The sequence below is a fragment of the Ovis aries genome, chromosome 20 (assembly GCF_016772045.2).
Source record: "Ovis aries strain OAR_USU_Benz2616 breed Rambouillet chromosome 20, ARS-UI_Ramb_v3.0, whole genome shotgun sequence".
Lineage (NCBI taxonomy): Eukaryota > Metazoa > Chordata > Mammalia > Artiodactyla > Bovidae > Ovis > Ovis aries.
Window position 1 is genome coordinate 9,561,956 of NC_056073.1, and position 24,336 is coordinate 9,586,291.

The window sequence follows — 24,336 nt, forward strand, 5'->3', positions numbered from 1 at the left end:
AAATTGGAAGTTGGGCCAGAATGATCTAGATTTCAGTGTAGGGTCGCCAGGTTTAGCGAATGAAAATACAGGATACCCAGTTAAATTTGAATCTTTTTTGGCCACACCATGCGGCACGTGGGATCCTACTTTCCTGACCAGGGATTGAACCCCCGCCCCCACCCCTGCACTACATTGGGAACACAGGCTGTCAAGAGAAGTCCCTGATTTGAACTTCGGATAAACAGCTGTCCACTGAGTTCACCATCTCCACCCCACCCCCACCCCCGCACTGTGGTCCCAGCTGTGTAGGCACAGGAGAGCTCAAAGCAGAGAGGTTTTCTGGGCACAGAGCAGGTTGGAATCCAGCTGCCCCCAGCGAGCAGCTACCCACTTGGGAAGCACTCACTTCCCTGAGGTTCTTTCCTCACGCGTGGAGTGAGGATGGGGTGGTAAAACCTGTAGTGGCCCCTAGGACTGTGGGGATTTAACAGGGGCCCCATCTCAGTACTGAAGTCACCTGGGGCAAGTCACCGCATTTAAAGAGACAGTGCAACATAGGGCTCAGGCCCGCCCTGGTCACACTTCTGTGCTCAATTCGTGGGAGGGTGGGAGAAAGGTTGGAGTCGGTAAAGCTCTCCCAAGACCCTTGAATCATATTTATTCATTTAATGATATTTTTTCTTTAATCTTTTGGCCATACCCCATGGCATGTGGGATCTAGCTCCCAGACCAGGGGTTGAATCACACCCCCTGTATTGGCAGCGCAGAGTCTCAACCACTGGACCACCCAGGAAGTCCCAGCACATATCTATTTTAAGTGTGGACAGAACTGCCCCCCCCCCCCACCCCACCCAGCGGAGACAGGGCGGGATGACCCACTAGGACCTGCTCCAGGGGGAGCACCCACCCGAAGTGCAGAGGCCTGACACACAACCACCCGGGCACACAACTAGCCCACAAACAAATAACTTTAATTCTTTTTTTTTTTTTTTAAGCAGGAGCCAGGCCTTCAGGCCTTCTGCCCCAGCCTTGTGCCACATGTATGATATAACCCATCACAGCTGGATTTTAAAAAATACACAAAAAATATATAATATACATTATAAAACCTAGGTTGGGTTTGGAGGTGGCCTGAGCAATATGCAAACTGTGAGGACCTTCAGGAAGCTCAGGGGCGGCGGAAGGAAGGGGCACAGTACTTCATATGAAACTCATAAATACCCACGGGCGGCAGCTGGAGGCAGAGGGGCCCGGGTGATGGGGAGGGATACCCAGCAGTCCCAGGTCTGGGTGCGGGGAGCCGCCGCTCCAGGTCAGAGAGACCGAGGTGGGGAGAACAGAAGAGAACGGCATCCCCCGAGGGTTCACCACCAGATGCAAGTCTCAGGCAAGAGAAACTGTCAAACCTTTCTGCTGTCCGTTGTCCCCGGGCCATGGGTCCTCCCCAGGGGCTGGGACTCCATCCTCGGACCTGACCCTCCAGCCTGTTTTGGAGCCCGGGCCTGGCCCTGGGAACCTTTGCCCACAGGGAGGCTTCTCAGGGGTGGGCTGGGACCAGGCCGGGCAGCTTGGGATCTGACCAGGAAGCCCCCGGGGCCTGGATTTGCAGGCTGGTAGGGCCCTGGGGTCTGTTTGGACACCCACCCCAGCCACCCTGGCCCTTCAGTGCAGACTCCCTCTGGCCCCTGTGGCTGGCCCCCACCCCATGGAGGTAGTGTAAACCTGGGCTTTTAGGGACAGGCTGCCCTGGGGGAGGACTCCCAACGTGCCCTCCTCTCCCCCGGGTCCCTCAATGGAGACACTGAGCCCCACTCTCGCCCTTCAGGGTCTGAGGATGGCATGTGGGGGCCTGCCCCAGGCCTGGCACACTGCAGGCACAAAGAAAGCACGGGCCTCTCTCTTCCCAACACGACCCCAGCTCGACACTCCCTCGTCCGGGGCCTCTGCACTCCGGCTCCTCGCCCACCACCGTCCCCTGAAAGGGCAGCAGCCACGCACCCCTGAGCTGGAAGGCATCCTCCCAGTCTTTCGAGGCTGGGCAGAGCTGGTGACGGTGGTCAGCGTCCGGCCGGGCTGCCCCAGCGCTGAGCCCCGCCTCTCTCCTCCTTCAATGAAAGCGCAGAACAGTGGCAGGGGGTGGACGTGCAGGGGTGGCTGGGGAGGCCTCCCGGGTCCTGGGCCTGTGGCCTAGCAGGTGGATGAGTCCTCCACTCTGGACCCCTGGGGTAGGGGGACCAGGCAGGCGTGTGGGAAAGATACTCGTCCTGGATCCTGGTGGTGGTGGCGGTGGTGGTGGGGGCTGAGGGCACCCTAGTCTTTGACGAGTTTGTAGACGTGGTGCTGGGCTCCGTGCTCGCTGGTGGAGACTTCAAAGACGAAAGCAATGACGAGCAGCGTCTCCTGGGAGTCCCGACTGGTGACCACCTAGGGGCCGGGTAGGAAGAGATGGGAGGTCAGGCGGCCCAGGGCTGGGGTGTGGGGAGGGGTCCTCCTTTCTGGGGCTCAGGCTCCTCCTCTGAGGAATGGGCTTAGGTACCCCCACTTGAAGGCCCCTGTGCCCGGGTGCCCCCTGACCCACCCCCATTCCCCCTGTGCCCGGGTGCCCCGCCCCCGCACCTGCAGGACGGTGAAGTTCTCCAGGACGCTGTTCATCATGTATTTCTCTGGCAGGTGCTTGAGCTTGTGGATAAAGTTGATCATGTACTCACACATGGGCGAGCGGTGGATGCGGTACACAAAGCGCCCGTTCTCCAGCCTGGCATACTCAGTCTGCGGGAGCCGGAGGGGGTGGGCGGGGGGCAGGAGTCACTTGGCCTGCCCACTCCTAGCAGCCCACCCCCCCAGCCCCTCCCTCGCTGTGGCCCCCCACTCACCTCCACCTTCTCCACTACCTGCTTGCCAAAGGAGCACACCTTGGTGGAGACGCTGATGGTCATGCTGTCGGCCGAGCTGTACTGGGAGCTGACCCCATAGAAGGCGCCTGGGCCCTCCTGGATGGTGCTGTTGAGGTCGGCCTGGAAGAGGGGGCCGGGAGGCATGAGGTGCTGCCCGAGGCCAAGGGAGGCATCCCGCCTGGGGGCCCATTGCCCGCATGGTACCCACAGGAGAGGGCAGGGGCACGGGCAGTAGCGGGAGGGCGGGCCTGGGGGCCACTGTGCTCCTGGCAGGGGCCGTCGGGGACAGAGGGGAGAGGGCAGCTCACCCAGAACTTGACGAGGAAGAAGGCATTGGGGGGCCCTTTCTCATAGAGCTCCTTCAGGCCACCCTTCTTCTCAGGGAACTTGTCATATATCTGACGCACATCCACTGCCTCCAGGGGCGGGTCTGAGAAGGCAGGGTTCGTCTGGCCGATGTGCACAAACAGGTGTTTGCTGTACTGTGGGGAGGGCCCAGTACAGGGTCAGGAGAGCACATAAGCGTGCAAGCCCCGGGGCGGGGGGGGTGGGGTGGGCAATGGGCTGCACAGAGACAGACCCCCCTCGCCCCCGCCACAGTGTCCCAGCCGCATGACCCTGAGCGGCAGCCCTAGACCCCACAGACCCTGCCCCCAACCCCACGGTACCGTGTCAGGATCTCGCTGCACCTCCATGAAGGCAGAATATTCGAGGAGCCGCAGCCGGGAGGAGGCGATGGTGCGGTCCTGCCACACAGGCACAGAGGCAGCAGCTGAGGGGAGCGGGGCCAGGGGCTCGTAACCTGGGAGGACGAGATGGACCCTCGGCTGCATGGGGTGCTGTGCGGTTACACACAGAGCCGACCCTCGTCTGCACAGGGCCTGTGTGCAGCGTGGACCCTGCACCCCCGTGTGCTGTGGCCTCAGTAATGTACACCGGTGGATTTTCCTTGTGTCACTGTTGATGTGTGTCCAAACAGAAAATACAAGGCAAGTGAAAAGGCAGAAAACGAACTTATGGTTGCTGAGAGGAAGGGATAATTAGGGATGGATATGTACACACTGCTATATTTAAAATGGATAAACAACAAGGACCTATTGAATAGCACGGGGAACTCTGCTCAACGTTATGTGTCAAACTGGATTGGTGCTGGGGCGGTTGTGGGGAGGATGGATACACGTGTATGTATGGCTGAGTCCCTTGCGGTTCACCTGGAACTATCACAACACTAATTGGCTGTAAGTGTTGGTAGCTCCTGATTCTGTGTCTGATTGTGTGTCTGATTCTTTGTGACCCCATGGACTGTAGCCTGCTAGGCTCCTCTGTCCATGGAATTCTCCAGGCAATAATTCTGGGGTGGGTAGCCATTCTACCCCAATACAAAATAAAAAGTTCAAAAAGAAAAAAAAAAAGTGAAAATGGAAAAATAAAAACTACCCAAAACCCCAATACCTAGAAGAAGTAAAGGTTTTGGTGTATTTTCCCAGAAGGAATTCTATGTATACACACATATCAGTGTAACACTTTTGGTGGTGTGTACTTGTAACAGAGTTTTGGAAGCAACACGGTAAAAGGTAAACGGCTGATTCCTGGCCTGTTCCAATCCCCTACAGATGCTACCCACCCCTCCCTCCCAGTATCCATACATGCACGTGTCCGCGCGCGTGCACACACACACACAGTCAGGCTCAGGCTCTCCCGAGCAGACGTGCAGGTGCTGAAGCGGGGACAGGTGGTGGCGGCTGCCTCGTGAAGGGAACTTACTGCTGAGCGTCGGTGGCAGGGGCGGCTGGACAGGGTAGGTTGGCTGTGCAAAGGGCTTGATGCTGCAGACAGGAGCACAAACTGGTTAAAGAGTCGCCCCCTTCCCCACCTTCCGCCTGGCCCAGTCACACGGGTCTCATCTGGGACCCCTGTAGGGAGGAACCTGGCCTTCCAATGCACTTCCCCGAAATGCATGTCGACCAGCTAACTCCCAAGTGTTTTGTTTGCTCCATGTGTTAACTTTTATGAAGTCTGGCTGCATCTCACAACTGATGTGCACATTTAATGTAGCGTTTCAAACCCCACCCTGCAGACCTGCTCATTAAACCGAGGGCGTGTCTTAGGAAGAAATTCATCCTGGAGTTGAAGGAGCTGAGAGTACTTGGCTACCTGACTTGTTGACTGAAAGACTGACTCAGGGATTAACTGAGTGAAAAATAATTGTAAGATGGATGACAAGTGGTTGATAAATAAACAAACACACGAACGAACAGACAGAAGCATTAGCTTTCTGAACTGGTGTTCTCCAACCCTCTATTTTTAATTTAAGATTTTGCTCAGCTGTTGCTGGAACCCAGATGGGAAGGGAAGACCAGCGCGGCTGACAGGGGAAGGAAAACGGTGGGGGAAGGACATCTCCCAATACTCACTCCTGAGAGGGTCCAGGCTGCTGTCCCAGGAGAGGGGGGCTGCTCCAAAACTGCAGAGAAGGGACAAAGGCCAAGGTCCTTCAGTATTCAGGACCCTCACCTTGCCCACCCTAAAGGCATTCCCTCACGCCAGTCCCACCTCCCAGGAGCCCCGTACCCGTGAGGAAGTAGAGAAGACGGCCTGGGGCAGAGGGGAGGGTGGGCTGAACTTGTTCTGTAGGACGCTGGCAGAGACAATCTGGGCGGAGGACATGGACGCCATGCTCTGGAGGGCTTTGTCCTTGGAGACCTGGTCCTGGGTAGGAGAGGAGCCCTGTGAGGCCTAGGCCAGGCCAGAGACAGGATGGGGGCCTGCCTCAGGGGCCCCGTCCCAGGCCCTGTCTCCTAAGTGTACATCATCCCTCTGATTACAATCCACAGTAAGAGATACTTTCATTTTATTCCATAGCCCAGGAGACATGAAAAACATTTCCCTTTATTTTGCTGCGTGTCACACGCCCATAGTTTCTATTTCATCAGCGGTTCTCAAAGTCTGGTCCGCGGACCGACAAAACACCAGCATCACCTGGAAGCTTATTAGAAATCAAATTCTCAGGCCCCACTTCAGACCTAATGACTCTGAAACTCTGAGGGTGAGGCCGAGAAATCTGGCTCCCTAAGCCTTCCAGGTGATTCTGATACAAGCTAAAGTTTAAGAGCCACTATCACCCATTAAAAAAAAAAAAAAATGCTGTTTGCACAGTCTATTACACTGATTTTGCAATCCATAATCTGAAAATTCTGCATAGGTGCTTTCCCACCCACTGCCCTTCCCCCACCCCCAGGGCAGGGGCAGTGCTACTTACCAGGTTCATGGCCTGTGGAAGAGAAGGAGGATGGATTAGATGAGACACAGAGGAGCCCGGACGGGGTGGGGGGTGGGGGGCATGTCATTTCACCACCCTCCTCTCAATGCCCACCTGGCTCTCAGGGTCCTGAGGGGCCCAGGGAAGCTCAGAGGCAGTTGTGGACCTTCCCCCAGCCCACTGCCACCCAGGGGGAGTCCGTGTCGGCTGAGGGTGCCCTGGAAAGGGCATGATGAGGGTGGAGGGGCTGGAGATCTAGTTAGGGGACCGTTCTGGGGCCCTTTGGGTCTGTCCACACCCCCTGGGGCTGTGCTACAGGCAGAGGAGCAGGGGCAGGAGGCCTGGTCTGCTGGGCAGCCGTGGGCAGAGAAGAGGTGCAGCTTACCCAGGCTGGGGCCATAAGCCCAGGTTCTGAGATCCTCAGCCACAGGGCCACCAGGATCGAATGCCCAAGACAAGGAACGGCCATGCCTGCCAGTCCCCCCCACCCCGTGTCTCCTCCCTGCCCACCCAAAGTCCCCATGCAATTAGCAAGCAGCAATTAGGAGGAAGGAGAAAAGGAAAATGGAGGAGAAGAGAGGTGAGCCTCAGGGGCCCCCAGATGGTCTTCCTCTCCCTCGCCGTCGGGCGGGCTGTCCTCCTGGGCTCCTCCCTGTCTCCAGGGACCGTGGCTCTGTGCAGCATGAGGCGGCCACTGGACTTCTTCTGCTTCTCATATTTCTGAGACCCCCGTGCTGCCCACCTATAGCTCCACAACTGGTTCCCTGTCCCGGGCTGGGTCAGAGAGCAGCACCAGGCCCAGGCAAGGCCAGGCCAAGTGGCAGGGGACCCCCTACCTTCAGCTTGGACTGAATCTCCCGAGACTTCCGCCTGGCTAGAACCTGCAAGTGGCTAGAGACCTGCAGAGAGAGAAAGGAAAGAGAAAAAGAGCAGAAAGAACAGGAGAGGCGAGAGCAGAGCTTCAGCCAGAAGAGAGCCACAGTGGGGCCGGAGGGCCAGCCGAGGCAGAGGCCTGAGCCGCGCAGACAGTGGAGGAGGCACCGTGAGTGGGATGGGCACTGGAGGCCCCGGTCAGGCGCCTGACATACCTTGATGCCAACCTGGTACTCCCGCACCTTCTTCCGAGCTAGAACCTGTATGTGGCTGGACACCTAGGGGCAGCCCCGTGCCCGGCCAGAGAGGAAAACACAGAGAGTGAGGAGGCATAGCTGGGGTGGCCACAGGCAAGGAGCATCCCAGCCCTTATTCCTGGGACCAACTGTAAGGGGGGGGAGGCCTGTGGGGCCCCTGTGGGCAGACACCCCTTTGCACTGCCAGTTCCGCTCTCTTTTGGCCTGTCTTGATCATGAGCCTACTGTGGCTTCCAGGACTACCATGTACAGTTGTACAAGTTGTTCACTGCATAAGAGCACCTGACCAGTGAGGGCCAAAATCAAGCCCAAGCTCTGCTGGCCAAGCCATGTGCCCTGATGCAGGGCTGCATCTAAAGCAAACGAAGAGAACCCCTGGAATCCAAGATGGCATCAGTCATACCACCAGCAGGAGAAGCTCCTGGATACCAAAACAAGGGAGCTGCTAAGCTGGATACTGATGCAGGATTTCGCCCCTGAAGGCACTGCTGGAGCATGTCAAGAGTATGACAACAAGTATGTCAATGTGAAGAAAGGAAGCTCTGCCGGACTTTTAATGGTGCTGGCAGCTTACAAGCTTTCAACTACTGCTATTCTTACGAGGAGTTCAAACACAAGCGGCCACGCAAGCGCCACTGGAGAGGCCCGATGCGAAGGGACACTGCGTTCCTGACCATGACCTTTGCCGGGCAGCCCTGAATCCTTTCATATCCTAATGGAGAGTTAACAGCCATTAAAAGATGACTGGTAAAAAACAGAGGAAGAGCACCTTTGTATTCTTCCAAGAACACGGGACTTCTTCCTCACTGGACCCCTTTTTTTTTTTTCCAGTTGGGATCTCAGAGGCTGCTGCTGCTGCTGCTAAGTCACTTCAGTTGTGTCCGACTCTGTGTGACCCCCATAGACGGCAGCCCACCAGGCTCCGCCGTCCCTGGGATTCTCCAGGCAAGAACACTGGAGTGAGGTGCCATGTCCTTCTCCAATGCATGAAAGTGAAAAGTGAAAATGAAGTCACTGAGTTGTGTCCAACTCTCAGCGACCCCATGGACGGCAGCCCACCAGGCTCCTCCATCCATGGGATTTTCCAGGCAAGAGTACTGGAGTGGGGTGCCATTGCCTTCTCCTAGCCATGGCCATAATGCCCCTGCTGGCCACCAGATTACCCATCAAGGCCAAATCCCTTACAGAAGGTCTCCCCTGAACCTCTGCCTAAGTCCTCCCAAGAAGACCCCAGCTTGCCGGCCTATGGAACCAGGCCTGGTCTCACTCCTGCTTTGTTCACGCAGCTCCCTTCCCCAGCACACCTTTCTCCCCCTCCGACTAACACATGGCAGTGTGTACTCTCTCTATGTACACAGTATATCCTCTTAACTGCATTTCTTCTCCAGCTCCTCCTTCCTGAAGCCTCCCTCAACTGGCAAAACTGAGCTAGCCAGTCTGGATGTGTGCGCCTGGGGCTTGCACAACACCCCCTTGACATTGTCAAGGATCTGACCCTGAGCCACAGAGAACTAAACATCTCTGTCCACCCCCAACGCCCCCCCCCCCCCCCCCACACCCCACCCCCCCATGCCCCTACCCACCCCCCCACACCCCCCACACCCCCCCCCACCCCCCCCACCCCCGCTTCATGAAACAAGCGGGAAGGAACTGGAGAATCTTCTAAGCTGCTTCCATTTCAGTAGCAGCAATTGCTGTTGGCTTGCCTTGCAAATTGTTTTTATCGCCACAAAGAAACAGTTTTTCTTTCTAATCATGGATTAAAAGTTACTATGTAAGGGCTGCTCGAGGGCCCCCTGCTCTCTGGTGAGGACCCAAATGAGTGCTTCTCATCTCACCGCGCCCACGATTCAGACCTACATCCAGCAAGATTCTTGATCATTTCACATCAGGACAATAACCAGCATTTTTTTGTTTGTTACTGAATGTATTATTTATTTATTTATCTGGTTGCACTTGGTCTCATTTGCAACACGCAGGATCTTTAGTTGTGGCCTGTGGGATCTAGTTCCCTGACCAGGGATTGAACCCAGATCCCCTGCACTGAGCACTTGAAGTCTTAGCCACTGGCCTACCAGGGAAGTTCCACACAGTTACTATTGTTCCCGGCACTTTACATGTACCAACTCATCTGAGCTTTACAGCAATGCTAAGAAGTTGGCACTAATATTATTCCCAATTTAATATGATTGGGATGATGATGCCAAAGCACAGAGAGGTTAAGCAACTTATCCAAGCTCACACCGCTGGACCCAAGTGGCCTGACAGCAGAGCCCACTTGGCCATTACCAATAGGCCCTCAGCCCAGAGGACTTATCTCCAGATGGCCATCTCTGTGACAGCTGAAAGTCACATGGGACTTAATCCTACTGTAATATTTAGCTGTGCTTTCGCCACGCAGGCACTGTTGTTGTCAGTTGCTCAGTCGCGTCTGACGTTTTGCGACCTCGGCACTGTAGCCGCCAGGCTCCTCCGTCCATGGGATCTCCCAGGCAAGAATGCTGAAGTGGGTTGCCACTTCCTTCTCTAGGGGATCTTCCTGACCCAGGGATCAAACCCACGTCTCCTACTTGACAGGCAGATTCTTTACCACTGAGCCACCTGGGAAGCCCATGGAGGCACTGCACTTGCTATTAACTGCTGAGATGGTGCTGGTTTGGTCGCTAAGTCGTGTCCGACTCTCACGACCCCATGGCCTGTGGCCTGTCAGGCTCCTCTGTCCATGGGATTCTCCCGGCAAGAATACTGGAGTGGGTTGCCATTTCCTTCTCCAAGGGATCTTCCCAACCCAGGAACTGAACCCAGGTCTCCTGCATTGCAGGCAGATGATATACCACTGAGCTATGAGAGAAGCCCATTAATTGGTGTAAGTAGCTATAAAAAATAAATTTAAAAACTGCATTTTTTTTTTCCAGCCAAAAGTAAAATGAAAACCACCAAAAAACCTTGCATTGCTCTTTGTGACACATAAAGACACGCCTTGTTCTCACTCACAACCATAGGTTGGGTCCCTCTTTGAGGAGATATCAGACATCAGAGCTCTAATAATAAAGTTAGAGGAGTGTCACCCTTGCAAAATGACAAAAGCCAGAGGTTTTTAAAATCCTGAGCTTAACAACAGCTAGGATGTGAAATGTCATTGTCCAGCCAGCTTTCTTGGGATATCTGGCCAGGAGCGGGTGTGATACTGGACCCAGAATTCAGAGGATCTGCTACCCTCCCTGGTCTCATTTAAAGATCCCTGGGCCCCTTCCCACTCTGACCAACAGGTTCCTGTAAACACATCTTTTGGGTGAAGCAGGACACGCCTGCCCAAGACAGTCCCCTCTTCCTGTGCCTGGGATGGCAGTCTGTAATGACTATAATAATAATAGCGATAGAAGTGGCAAATTCTTACACAAATATACTCTGTTTCACATTTCAGCTAACTGAACAGCTGAGGAACAGAGGCTGGGAGGTGAGGCATCCCCTGCCTGCAGGTAGAGGAGCAAGTATTTGAAGCCGGGGGCTGAACAGCTAGTATTCCTCCCATGGCCCCAGGCTTCAGGGAACTGGGCCCTGTCTGTCCGGTTCTTGGAGGGATCCCTAGTGCCGAGAGAACACAGTAGTACCTTCAACGATTTGCTAAATGAATAAATGCTGTACGGTCTGAGCTGGCCCAGGGACTTCCCTGGTGGTCCAGCAGCTAAGACGCCGAGCTTGCAACGCAGGGGGGCCCAGGTTCAAACCCTGTTCGGGGAACTAGATCCTGTGTGGCACACGGAAGACCTGGTGCAGCCAAGTAAAATGAAATAAATAATAAACTAACAACAACAACCACGCGCTGGCCCAGGGAGAGTGACTAACAAAGGCCTGAACAATGAGGGCGCAATTTCCACATGGGGGAGTGGACCCAGAGCCTTCCTTGCAGACAGTGGGGATCTCGGGGTGGGTGGCAAGGCCCAAATCCCACCCAGACAGGGAGGTCCGGGCGGTGCTGACCTCAGTTCTCCAGGTCCCTAACTCCAGCCTGCCTCTCTCACCCCACACACAACCCACCCTAAGGGGCTCCGTTCAGGTTTCCTCCCTGGACTGGAAGCCACCTAGTCATCTCCCAGATCGCCAGTTTCTTCCGTGTCCACTGTTGCTACCCACGGTCGCTGCCCAGGCCACGGCTGCTGACCTAGGTCCCTGCCTCTGCCTGGCTCTCCCTAAGCACTGCCTCGGGTGCTCGGGCTGACAGGCCTTAACAGCTGCCACTCCCTGATCTAGGCCCTTCCAGGGACCCAGCTGCCCCCAGGGAAACTTGGCCCTTGGGCGCCAGCTCAATGTCTCCACCCTCCCTCCACACACCACACCGGCTGAAATCTCTTTTCCTGTCCAGTGGATCCAATGGCCAACCTGCCAAGCGACCTTAGGAAGTTACTTAACTTTCCTGTGCCTTGGTCTCCTCACCTGTAAGATGGAGATAATTACTGTACCTACTTCACAAGGCTGCTATGAGGACTAAATACATGAACATAAAGTCAACTCTGGAGGCGTTAACAATTATTATTTGTACAGCCAACTTCCTCGGCCTGGAAGAATCATCTCCCTCTCCTCCTGCCCGGCTAAATCTTGTTCCTTCTTAGAAAAAGGCATCTTGAGCATCGTCTCCTCCAGGAAGCCTTCCAAGCCCTCCCTCCTCCCTTCCCCTGGCTGGTCAGGGTTAGATGCTTGTCCGATAGCGCACACTCCAATCTCAGCCATGCCTCCCTCTGCACTCATCTGTCTAGCCGTCCGTCTCCCTGCCTGGTCAGTGAGCCACTCAGGGCAGGGACACACAGCTGCCACAGTTGCCCAGCGATTTGTGGTCGCTGAACCAAAGATCTGGGGGAGGGGGGCAGTCACAAAGGACAGTGGCGACTTCCCCGGAGGTCCAGTGGAGGAGGAGACTCCTCGCTCCCAACGTGGGTGGCTCAGGTTCGATCCCAGGTCGGGGAACCTGGGCTGAGTAATGGGGCGAATCCGAGGAAGCGGGCAGGGCAGTGGGCTAGATCGTCCAGGAAGGAGCTGAAGGAGGCAGGGAAGAGGGTGTCTTTTGGGGGGGTGGTGCGCACAGTATAAATCATCTCTTACCTGTTTTCTCGTCCTAGTCTTCCCCGTCCTCAATTTAATATAGCGTGCGATCAACTCATTTCGACCTAGATTGGGATGAGAGGAAAATGGGAAGTGGGCAAAGAGGAAAGCCCCTCCCCAGCTGGAAACCACACCATGCCTGTTCCCCCATCTCTGTCTCCACTCCACACCACCCCCCTCCCCGCCCCCCAAGGGGCACAAGCAGGGCAGCTGAAGGGGAAGTCCCAGGGCTCCCCTATGGCCTCCAGGACCTGGCGTGGGGCGGGGGGGGGGGCGCTGCTCATTGCGGGAGGGGTTGCAGAGCAGGAGGTGGAACAATGTCAGGCGGCCTGACGGGCTTTCCCTGCGAGACGGGCAGGGGCAGGTGCGGCCAAAGGGAGGCAGGACAGCGGGCCCCCACTCCCAGCCCCGGGCAGGGCTTCCTTCCCCCTCGTGTTGTCAACGCGGGTGTGTGTGGCATCTCTTCCTGGGCGCACACCCCTGTGTGTCTGTGAGATTCTGGGCCCCGGGTCCCTGTCCTGGTGCCCTGGCTACCGGGAGTCACTGGGCAAGTCCCTGCCCTTCTCTGGTGAAGCTGCCAGGAAGGGCTCGACGGTCCCCAGCACGCCTTCCACACTGACAGCCTGGGCCAAGGGACGCCACGGAGCATGTCGCCCTGTCCTTGAGCCTGTCACCCCCAGGTCACTGGTTCCCAGTGTCCGTCCCGCCCTGTGAGAGCAAGCTCAACCTGTCATCCTTGGATGGCGGGAGCTCTGCTCTGCACCCCAGACCCTCGGGGGACCCAGAGGCTGGCCAGTGTCTGAGGGCTGGCCCTGTGAAGCGGAGGGGCGGTGCTTGAGACACACGGTGCAGCGTATGTCAGCATCCTCAGGGGGCACACCCCTTACCCCCAACTTTAGGCCCCCTGCCCCCCAACTCCACAGCCTCCGCAGAAGGGCCACATTCTCCAAATTCCTCTTCCATGACAGAGCCAGGCCCACTGCCCCTCCCTTCCTGCCTGCCCCCTCCACCCCACTCCCTCCACCCTGTCTAAAAATACCCTGCGGGGCTGCCCCGGCCATCTGGGAGGTGGCAGTGGGGGCAGGTGGCCCCCATCCCAGGGAAGGCACCCGGGAACACCTGCCCGCCCCACGAGTGGGCCCTGGCTGGCAGTGGGCGTATGCCCGTGGGAGGAGAAGGGGACCATGGCAGCCCAGCTGTCTCCCTTCTGTGCCCGCCATGGCGCTGGACACCGGGCATGGACGGGCTGACGGCCTGCCCCGCTCCAGAGAGCTGGAGGATGCTGGCAAGGAGCCAGGAGCAGAAGGGTTGAGTTATCCCAAAAATGCAGCCCTGGGAGAGCCCTCTGAGGAAGGAACGGGGTGTGGGGGACACTCCCTTCTGGAGGCAGGAGGTGAGCCAGGTGGCAGAGGGAGGCAAGCAGGAGGCCTGGGAGGAGGTGAGACCCTCTTCCCCACACAGGCCCTGTCCCAGAGTGGGCCTCTCACCACCCTGCAGTCACCCTCCCTGACCCCCCCATGATGGTGGGAACCCCGGCTCTGCACTAGGAACCCACCCCAGGCCTCAGCCCTTGGGGGGCTCCCTGACATCCTCCTAGGAGGGACCCTCCTCGACATCCTCCTACGAGGGGGACCTGTGTTCAGGTCCAGATCAGAACACACCAAACTGACCCAGTTTCCAGGGCCCATTGAGTCACCCCGAAACCTCCAGGCCAGGAGGGGCGAGGAGAGGAGGGGCAGCCAGGGGGGTGTCGCGTGTGGGTTGCACTCTGGTGGAGGGGGCAAGCCTGGCCTGTTTGTGAGGAGGATCCAGACACACAGGCTTGCACGCCCAGACTCGCCCGCCCGCCCGGCCGCCCTGCTGGAGGAGGGCTGGAGGCCCCGCAGGACTTCGCCAAACCGGTTGGGTGAGGGGGCAGAGAGCAGGGGGAGGGGCGGGGAGGGCCAGGCGCCTCCCCAAGTCTGGCCCAGGGTCCCCTGCCTCCCTGCACGCACCATACATCTTGCCCTCGTCCGACAGGATGATCTTGCGGCGGCCGCAGGGCGGGTAGATGGCCAGGGCCTCCTGGAAGCTCTGCTCAATGTCCGGGCTCCACACGCCCTCTGCGTCGTTGTCCAGCCCCTTGTCCAGGCCCTCGGGCCCATCCTCCCGGGCCTCCCCGGGGCTGCTGCTGGCATTCCAGCTGTTGGACGCTATTGTGCTGGTTGCTCTGGGCTCTGGGCCTGAGCCCACTGGGCAGCCTGAGCCTGGGGGGCAGAAGCAGAGGGGTTAGGTAGGGCAGGGCCCTTCCAGACAACAGCAATCTCCCACCCCAGGGGCCAGGCTGGGGCTCCAGGGTGGAGTGGTTTAGCCAGCGTGACCTTGGATGAGTGACTCCACCTCTCTGAGCCTTATTAAAAGGAAGGAAGGGTCTCCCTGAGGTTGTGAGGGCTAAAATGAAATGAGATCAAAGTGCCAACCATGATGCCTGGCTCTTAACACTCAAGACATGGTACTAGTGGGGATCAAGAGCAACAATAAAATGCCTTATACCTGCACTGCGCTTTTGTGAGAAAAGGTACTTTTATGGGGAAAAAGTACTTTCAGAGAAGGAAATGGCAACCCACTCCAGTACTCTTGCCTGGAAAATCCTATAGACACAGGAGCCTGGTGGGCTTATGGTCTATGGGGTCGCAAGAGTCGGACACAACTTAACGACTAAACCACCACCACCTGTACTTTCATATTCATTCAACCCTCAAAACTAAGGTGGTGGTGGGGGGGTTGGCAAGAGGGGTGGCAAGAGTGATGCCCATTATTCAGACGAGAAAAGCAGGCTCACAAGACCATGCAGCTGCCAAAGGCACCATGACGAGGGGGAGAGGAGGACCACACGGGCAGGGCGAAGGGTTTCTGCGGCTCTCTAAAGGGCTCCTTGCCTCTTGCCTTGCCTCTCCTCCTCCTTGTTGTCAGGAGCCCTGATCAGGGACCCCCACCCGTGGGCTTCTCTGGTAGCTCAGACGGTAAAGAAGCTGCCTGAGATGTCGGAGACCCAGGTTCGATCCCTGGGTTGGCAAGATCCCCTGGAGAAGGGCATGGCAACCCACTCCAGTATTCTTGCCTGGAGAATTCCACAGACAGAGGAGTCTGGCAGGCTACACAGTCGATGGGGTCGCAAGAGTCAGACATGACTGAGCAACTAACACTTCACCCCTTATTCTCCCCCAGCATCAACCCAACCCTCCCAAGGACCTGCCATGGGATAAGGGTCCCTGATCCAGGGAGGGTATGGTTTTGCCTTCCTCAAAAGCTAACTCATGAGAACGCTGCCAAGGAACCTAATCTCAGGGCAGAAACTGCCCTAGGAATCCTGGAGAATGGAGCAGCGCTGGGGGGTAAGGGAGCAGCTGAGAAGGTGCCGGGCTGACAGCCTTGCTCAACCCCACCCGTTCCTCCATCCCACTTCCTGTTCCCGCACCTCCCGGCCCCACAGCAGCCCATAAACCACCCACACGCCCGCCCCTGCCCTGGCCCACATGGTGGAAGGTCCAGGGCTCTATAAACTCTGAGTTCCCTGCACACGCTGAGCTGGGTTATTAAAGCAGACCACACCCAGACAGTCCCCCAACACACACAGCCCTTCGGCTCACCCCCAGCCCCTTCCAGCCTCAGAACTGCACGTCCAGTGTTTTTTCAGGATCCAGGGAGCTGCAGAGCCCCAGATGGCTAGACTCTGAGATGTGCTCTGGGCTGAACGGAGAGAAGGGAACCAGGTGGGAGAACAGCACAGAAGCCAGGGAAGAGAATTCTTTCCCTTCAAACAAGAATTCCAGGTCCTCCCAAATGGGTGGGGGTTCTCCCTGTGGGGACCACCTGTTTACTCTGGAAGGCGTGAAGGTGGCTGCTGGCAGCTGGGCCCGGCGGGGGGGGGGGGGGGGGCGGTGCCTGAATGTCAGGTGGACAGAGTTTATACTTCACATCACTACAAATGAGAGCACCTGCATATGGCAGGCACCAGCAGGACTTGACACACTGACGCACTCCATCCTCGCCGTCGCCTATGAGGTGGCTACTCTTATTATTTCCACTTTACCGATGAGACAGCCAAGGAACAGAGAGGTTAGGCAATTTGCCCAAGGACACACAGCTAGTGAGTACTGAAGCTGGGTTCTGAACACAGGCGACCTAACTTTGGTCTCTTAACCAGGATGAGAAGTCCCACCATCTGCAGACAGAAAGGAGGCCCGGCTGTCATGGCAACCATCCTCAGTCTGCCTAGTGGGGTCTGGGCCAGGGGATCCCCTCAACCCAGGTGGCTGGAGCAGCTCCAAGGACCCCCAGGTTACTGCCATAACCCTTCCTTGGAAGGCCTTTAAGACACACCAGAGGCAGCCATGGAGAGAGGAAGCCGTGCTCCTGACAGGTCACGAGGGCCACACGTCTCTATTCAGCCCAGGAACGGCATCCCCACCTCCATCCCCTCATCAGCCCCTTGAGGCCAAGTCTAAGTGGGGAGGGCAATGCGGGGTGGGGGGGCCACAGCAACTTCTGTACTGGGGTAGTTGGGATGCAAAGCCTCCCCCAGGTCTGACAGTGCCACAGATGGGTGGGCTCTAGAGGGGAGGCAGATGAGGGATTACGATGAGCTAAGACCCCTCCCAACAGATTCCTCAGCCCATTTCCCCCCAAATCCTTCCCTGAGGCCTCCCTCAGAGCAGCAGGGGCCCGGCACATGGGGGGCCCTGCCAGCCCCAGACTTTCCAAAGCAACTTTCCTGCCTCCCCCAAGTCTCTGCCCGCCTCCCCTCACCCAGGCGGCAGGGGGGGGGCCCCCCCTTCTCAGGGTGATGTCAGCCCCGCCCCGCCCCCCGCAGGAGCACTGTGGCCAAATATGGCGAACACAGCAGTGCTTGGGAGCTGGGACAGACTGGGGGGGCGGGGCGGCGGCCCCTGGCCGGGACTGCTGGCAGCTGGCGAGGGGGAGGGGAGCCCCGGGGGTGGGGGGGCGCCGCAAGGACAAGTCAAGGAGAGAAGCGGGACCACCGTCCCTCCCGTTGGCTCACAGGCTACATGCGAGACCCACTTTCCGGGCACACTCCTGGGGGCCCAAGGCGACGCCCCAGCCCACACAGCCACGCCCAGGAGCTCTGTGTGCGCAGGTTATGCTGCCGTGTGGGTGCCCAGATTGACGCCCAGGGAGAATATCTACACCCCCCCCAGAACAAGGCGCACTCGGGCGCTGGCAGGTGGGCAGTGGCGCCTGGCTGGGGGCTGAACTAGGTAGGGTCTCTGTCCTGCCATGTCACTCAGGAGGGGGTCAGTGAGGAGAGCCTGGACAGCCACTCTGCCCTTCCCAGAGTTACTGCCCTGGGGCGAGGACAGAGAGTGTCCCCCCCCCCCCTTAGACTCCAAACCACCGGGACTCAGCCTGCGGGGAGGGAGGAGGCTATGAGCTCCCCTCAGACAGCTGCAGGACTGGACTGAGGCCAATCCTGAGGCTGACGGTGAAGGGAGCTGACCCCAGGGATGCTAGCCCCCACCCAGCTTAGGGTCTGATCTGCCCTTCCCATGGTGGGGTTCACAGGGGTGGCAGCCCCAGCCGCTCACTGTCGCTGGCCCAGGTGTGCAGAGCCTCTGCGTTGCTCTCAAGAGGGGTGGGAGAAGGGGGAAAAAGACGCAAGTGAGGGGCAAAGGGGGTGGAGGGATGGGGGGTACAGGATGGGGGAGAGTCTGGGAGTGGGTGAACAGAAGACAGCCGAGAAAACTGACAAGAGACCCAGAGAGGGAAAGCTGGAGTGAGAATAGGAGGGTGGGCTCCACGGACACTGCGCAGAGGGGGCGAGTGACCAACAGAGACACAGGAAGACAGAGACCAAGACGGAGGAGACAGGAGACCCAGCTGAGAGGGGCCAATCAATAAACCAAGACATGGTCAGGCTGTGCAGAAACGGAAAAGCAGAAGGTGGGGGGAGAGAGAAAGAGGCAGAGGGAGTCAAGGACAAAAAGCGCGCGAGGAGACTGAAGGGGAAGGGAGGAGTGACGGGGGAGCCGGGGCGACGGACCCCTCCTCTCGGAGGACCTCCCCTCTCCGCGTTCCTGCAGGGCCTGCAGGCCTCTGCGGTCTCATATGGCCTTTACCTTCGATCTGACCAGTCACACCTGCTTGCCCTTCTCCCAGGGCTTTGGGAGGTCAGAAGATGCCTCTGGGTGGTGGCCAGGTGGGAGATAGGAGGCTAGGCGAGCAGGCTTCGGGGCCCTGAGGGAGATAAGGGGGACTCTGCAGCCCACTCCCCTCCCTGGGGCCAGACCTGCTGGAATAACTGGCTGGACAGCTCCAGGGGTGGAGGCTAGGGAGGTCGGGGCTGCCACAGTGGACCTAAACGCCCACCCGAGCCCCTCCCACTCCCCCTCAACTCCAGACCACCCTCCCTCTACTGCCTTTCAAGCAGGGGCAGGGACAGACTTGAAGCTTGGGCCTCCCCAGAGCCTGGGCCTCATGGGAGATGCAGGCCAGGCCAGGCCAGTCCAGGCAGGTGTCAGCAATCCCCCCACTCTCCCCAGGTAGCAGCCCCACCGAGAAGGCGACTGAGCCGCTGTCTGCACTGGGGGTAGCGGCAGCAGCTGTCCACTCCTGCAGGAACTTAGCCCCCAAAGTGCTCTCATGCTGAGTGAGAACCTCACTCAAAGGGTGGGAAGATCAGGAAATCAGCAGTTTCATCCCGAATGCCCTGCCTCCAGACCAGGGCAGCCCAGGGCAGGGCTGACAGGCGGGGGGTTGAGGATGGGGCCGGCAGTGGAGGAAGGCTCGGAGAGAGCCTCCCCGCCCCCATCTGTCTTTCCCTCCTTCCTCCCCACCCACCCCCACCGCGGGGCCAGCTGTTCTCCAGCTGCCAGAGGCTCCCACCCTAGAAGTAGCTGTGCTGTGCTGGGACAGGGAGCGCAGGGCGGGTGGGATGCGGATGGTGTCCGCCGCCCCCACCTCCAGCCCAAGGACCCCCCCCAGCCCCCCAAGGGATCCTGCCAAGTGACCACGCCCTGCCAGGCTGGGGAGGGAGTACCCACCCTCCCTAGAGCCAGGCTGAGATTTTTACAGGAGGAAGCAATTTGCAGAGCCCACTAGGAGGGAGGTGAAGGGGGCTCCCCTGCTGCCCAGCTTATTAATGTGCTTCCAATTTGGGAATCCAGCCTCTGCACCCACCCATCCCCTCTCCTAGGGCACAGGCTTCTCAGGGAGCCGAGGGGGTGGGGAACCCCCCCAGGCTTCTCTCTCCAAGGCTCCCCCTCACTGTCTCCCCCCTCCACCAGTGTAGGAGGGAGGAAAGAGGCTTCGAGCCCTCAAACCTCCTGCAGAGAGAAGGGGCCCACTTCCCAGACTTCACCCCCCACTCAGAGCTGCTGTCCAGCCTCCTCATCCCGACCCAGTCCAGGAAGGCCAGGGATCCAGGCTGGAGAGGGCGGGCATGCAGTAAAGGGGTGACTCTGGGTTTCACAGTTCTCACCGTGTCAGAGGACCCCTTGGACGCTGGGTCAGCCACTGAGCTGTGACCCGTCCCTCAGTCGGTTGTTGCCTCCTTGGGAAAGTCACACCGTCAATGTCATGTATAAACACAGAAGCTTGCCCTGGGCCCCTCCTCTCTCTCAAACATACACACCCCTCTTCACAGCCACTGTCCCGCACATCCACTGTCCCCTGCATCTCCCTCATTTCTTTCGTTTTTAAAGAAACATTTTTTGGGGGGGCTGCACGCAGCCCTACCAGGGATCAAACTTGCGCCCCCTGCAGTGGAAGCACCAAGGTCTTAACTCCTGGACCACCAGGGCAGTCCAGGGCAGTCCCTTAATTTTTTTTAATGGTGATAAAATATACATGATTTAAAAAAAGTACCTTTTTAAAGTGCACAATTCAGCCTCATTAATTACATCCTTTGTTTCTAACAGTTTTTTTTTTTTTTTTTTTTGGGTGATCCGCCACATAGATGCACGTGCATGGGGTCACGGGCCCTCAAATTCAACACACCCGGCATCCCATGCCATATATGCCACAGCCCTGAAGGATGTCACCCCCACGGCCCCACTGTCTCAAACCACCAGGGATGTGACCGCCCACAGGGTCAGTCTCACCCCGCAAGCGGCACCGACCCTCGGCGTGTGGACTTTCTTTCTCCGTCTCACCCACACACCTGATTTCACACTCAGCCGTCGCCACGGCTTCTCAGCACTCGCATGCTGCACTAGGCAGAGTCCATCGTGTCATAACGGCTTCTCAGCGTGTCACACGTAAGCACACCCGGCACACGGGGTGCCTCATCCTGCCTCGGACACACACAGCATCACACGGTGGGACTGGCCCTCACCCAGGTGGAGCATCGGAATCCCGGCCAGTCAGTGCCGGACATGGCTATGAGCTCACACCACTGGGCAAGCAGACAGTTTCTTTCACAAACCCACCCCGTGTGATGGCCCCTCACACACACAGAGGTCCCCTACAGACACACAAGCACGCACGCACGCAGCGTCAGTCACACACGAAGAACGTCATTCATCGTTTCTCTCAACCACCCGCAGCCCCAGTCACATGCTGAGAACGTCACAGCGTCTCACACATGCACGTTAGAGTCACAATGCCGCATGCAGTTCCGTCCTGCGAAGTCACACACATGAGCTGGTTTCACCCCAGTTCCCCTCATGTGCACCACCCCTACGGTGTCACCCACAGAGGGTCCCTCTTGGCCTCGCGCACACGCGCGCACACACACACACACAGGTCCAGCGGCACGCACAGTTGCACTCCCGTTTCCCTCTATCACTTCCGGTCCTGTGGGCCTGGCAGGGAGCACAGGAAGCAATCAGCACTCTAGGAAACCTCAGGGGCTGAGGCTTTGCGGATTCACCACGGTTCTCTGGTCCCCTGGCCTGTGGGTCCCAGCCTCCTGCGGGGCCCTGAGCAGACAGGCAGAGCCCCGAGGGGCAGTGCCTCTCCGGCAGACCACCCTAGGCTGTCACAACACTGGGGGAAGGGGAGGACGGGGCGAGGCCACAGGGACAGGGCCAAGTGTGATCAGCTGGCTTCCACCCCAGCTCTGAACAGAGAAGCTCCCCGCCATGGCCCCAGGGGTCCACGGAGACCTGGATCCTCAATGCTACCCCTTGGACCCCACATGGGAAGCAGAGGCTGGGACCTCCCGGCCACCTCCACGGAGAGCTGCAGCCTTGGGAGCCCTCTTTCTTGGCTCCTTGGGGCCTGGCACCACCAGCTCCCCCCGCCACCCCGCACTGTCCTCCCTGTGAGCCGGACCCCTTGGCTCCTCTCCCTTCCTGAGCGAAGAGGTGGAAAGGACTGGGAGTTTTTGCTCCTTTCCAGCTTCCACCCTGAGCCCTCAGAGGGGTCTGGGAGAGGGCTGGCCATCCAGGTGGCCTCTGAACACCATTCATTGCCAGACCCCACAGCCAGTTCCCAGGACTGTTCTCTGACTCCACCTGGCCTCCCTGGCCCCCTGATGCCTGCTGCCGTAACCTTCTCAGCCCCTCTCACTGGCTTCGCTGTCTTCGGTCACCCCCCGGTCAGCCCTCAGTTTCTTCCTTAGACCCACTTGATCACCAACTCACCTCTCCAGATCCCACCAGGTTCAGTTTCCATGATGGGAAGGCCGACTGACCAGGAACCAAAGAGAGACTTGGAGAAGCTCAGAGAAAAGGGACCAGAGAAGTCCTGGATTCCAAGCAGGGAAACAGAGGCCCACCAGGATGACACAACTGGTTAGAGGCCAAGCTGGGGCCAGATCTCTTAAGTTCTTGGCTTCTGTTTGAGATGTCTCCTTTTCAATTTCCCCAACTGTTCAGAATGAGCCAAGATCTGCAAACCTGAGGATGAATGTGGGAGCAGGGCCCAGGATACACACACATACACACAGCTCTGGCCTGCCCATCACTGACCATCCTACTCAGCCAAATGAGCTAATTAGCATTAATTACTGTTCCCTCCCTGGGGGGCGGGGAGTGATAGTGGGGGAAGGCCCACGAGGTTGAGACTCCCATTGGATCCCAGCCTCTCTCTGAAGAGGGGGCATTTGGGGGTCCCACGAGTCCCCGTCATCATATACCCTAGTCCTAGAAAACACATCTGTCCATCGCCTGCTCACAGGGTGAGCAGGGGATCCAGAAGACCCCAGAACCATGGTCTGCGGTGGCAACTCTATGGGGAAAAAGAGCTGCAAGAATCTGGATGGGAGGAAGACCTCATTTCTCACCAAAACTCTAACTTTTGGCAACTTTAGATTTCCCTCCTTGCCCCAGGCTGCCCCCATCATTCTGGCCAATGAGATGTCCTGGCCCCCCTGCTCTGGGGCTGCGGGAGGCAGGCTACACAGAGCCGCCCTGGGCACCAGCCCCTCTGAGCTGTGTCCAGCCCCCACCCCCACCCCCTGCTCTGCTCGGCTACAAGTTCAGGCCTGACCTGGTTCTGCCTCTACCTGGAGAGAGAAAAGACACAGAGGGAGGTGAGGGACGGCTTCCCTCCCTTGAGAAGCTCTACCCCAAGGCCTCAATCCCCCTTGTTCACAGAAAAAAAAAAAATCTCTCAGCCCTGGATGAGGGCCCCTCTCCCGGAAAGGTGACACGGTGGGGTCTGGTCTCAATGACACTGCCCCAGGGCCCCGCTAGGCTGGAAACCAGAGGCAGACAGGCGCTCCCAGCTCTCCTTCCCCAGGCAGGAGTAGAGGGCACGACAGACAATGGTGGGGCTTGGGGTTGGAGGAGACAAGCCGCCTTCAAGTCCTCTGAAGTCTAAACACGGGCTCTGACGAAGTGTGTGGCCAAGACAAGGCCCCAAATCCAGTCCCCTTCGGAACCAGGCTCACAGGGCTCAGGGCTGGAACTCCGAAACCTCCACCCCGACGCCAGCGGCAGAACTGAAGGCAACTTAAGCCCCTGCCCCCCTTAGGGGGCACACGCCCGGGGTCGTGAAGCTTGGCTGCCAGACACCGTCCACAGTCCGGCGCGGCTGCGGGCACCGCGCGCGGGAGCCGGCCTGGGCGCCCGGAGGCCCGGCCCGAGGCCTGCGTGGAGCTGGGGCCGGGCGGGCTCCGAGAGAGCGCCAGCCGGGAGTCCAAAGGGCGGCGGGGCCAGGGGCTGGGCGCTGCGGGGACGAGCTCCCCGGTGGCAGGCCTCCCCAGCCCCAGACCGTGCGGGCCCCCGAGCCCCGGCCTCGACACCCCCAAATGCGGACGTCTGGACAGGCGCTGGCACCGGGGCCAGGCTCGCGGCTCCCCGACCTCCCCCCGAACAACTCGTCCGGGTCGCGGGGGGTTGGAGGGAGGGTGGGCGGGGCTTCCCGGAGAGCTTCTCCCCCTTTCCTCTAAACTTCCCGGCACCCAGATCCGGGGCTCAGGCTCAGTCTGGACAATGGCTCTGGAACCAGCCCCCCCCCGGCTGCTCCCCACCCCCCACCCCCCGAAGCACCGACCAACCACACCATCTCTCCCAGCGGGGCCTCCTCCCGGCGTCCGCCCGGCTTACCTGGTCCGATCTCGCGGGGGCGCTCCGGCCGGGCGGCTCCGCCGGGCCCGAGGGAGCGAAGAGGGGGGCCGGGGGAGGGGGGTCGTGGGGAGGGGGCTGACCGGAATGTGCGGAATGAGCCGGGCCGGAGCGGGAGGCGCCGGGCGCGGAGGAGGGAGCGAGCCGCACGGAAAGTTTGTGTTGAGGAGCCGGGGCTGGGGGTGGGGGCTGCGGGGAAGGAGGGGGCGGGGCGCGGAGCGGGGCGGGCACCGGCCGCGAGGGGCGGGGCCGCGCGGGGCCGCCCCCGGCCGGCGCCCGGGCCGCCCACCCCGGGGCCCCGGGACCCCCGCGGCGGCCCGCCCGGCCTCTCCGCGCCCGGGCGCCTCGCTCCTCGCCCGCCCGGCGCGGCGCTCTTAACCTGCCTGGAACGCCGGGCGCTACTCCCCCACCTCCCCGGTTCCCCGCCGGAATCTGGGGCTCCGGCCTGGGCGGGGCCGAGGGCG

General features: G+C 59.1%; 1 protein-coding gene and 1 pseudogene across 3 annotated transcripts; one reads left to right on the plus strand and one right to left on the minus strand.

Annotated features, from left to right (window-relative positions):
- Positions 1-932: 932 nt before the first annotated feature.
- Positions 933-24,036, minus strand: TEAD3 (TEA domain transcription factor 3). Of its 3 annotated transcripts, none has more exons than XM_060403111.1 (14): positions 23,855-24,036; positions 15,992-16,091; positions 14,357-14,608; positions 12,363-12,427; positions 7,224-7,286; positions 6,136-6,147; positions 5,448-5,585; positions 5,291-5,340; positions 4,641-4,702; positions 3,545-3,678; positions 3,185-3,358; positions 2,856-2,996; positions 2,599-2,751; positions 933-2,406 (listed from the first exon to the last, which is right to left on the minus strand). In XM_060403111.1, exons 3-14 carry the CDS (start codon positions 14,361-14,363, stop codon positions 2,293-2,295), a joined length of 1,113 nt encoding a protein of 370 aa, XP_060259094.1. In that variant the 5' UTR covers positions 14,364-14,608; positions 15,992-16,091; positions 23,855-24,036; the 3' UTR covers positions 933-2,292. The 3 variants fall into 3 exon arrangements, with proteins under 3 accessions (XP_060259094.1, XP_060259095.1, XP_027814166.1); XM_060403112.1 differs by having other exon boundaries at positions 21,947-23,917; XM_027958365.3 differs by lacking the exon at positions 15,992-16,091 and having other exon boundaries at positions 21,947-23,917.
- LOC114109519 (ATP synthase subunit f, mitochondrial-like) lies at positions 7,653-8,792 on the plus strand (annotated as a pseudogene).
- Positions 24,037-24,336: the final 300 nt, after the last annotated feature.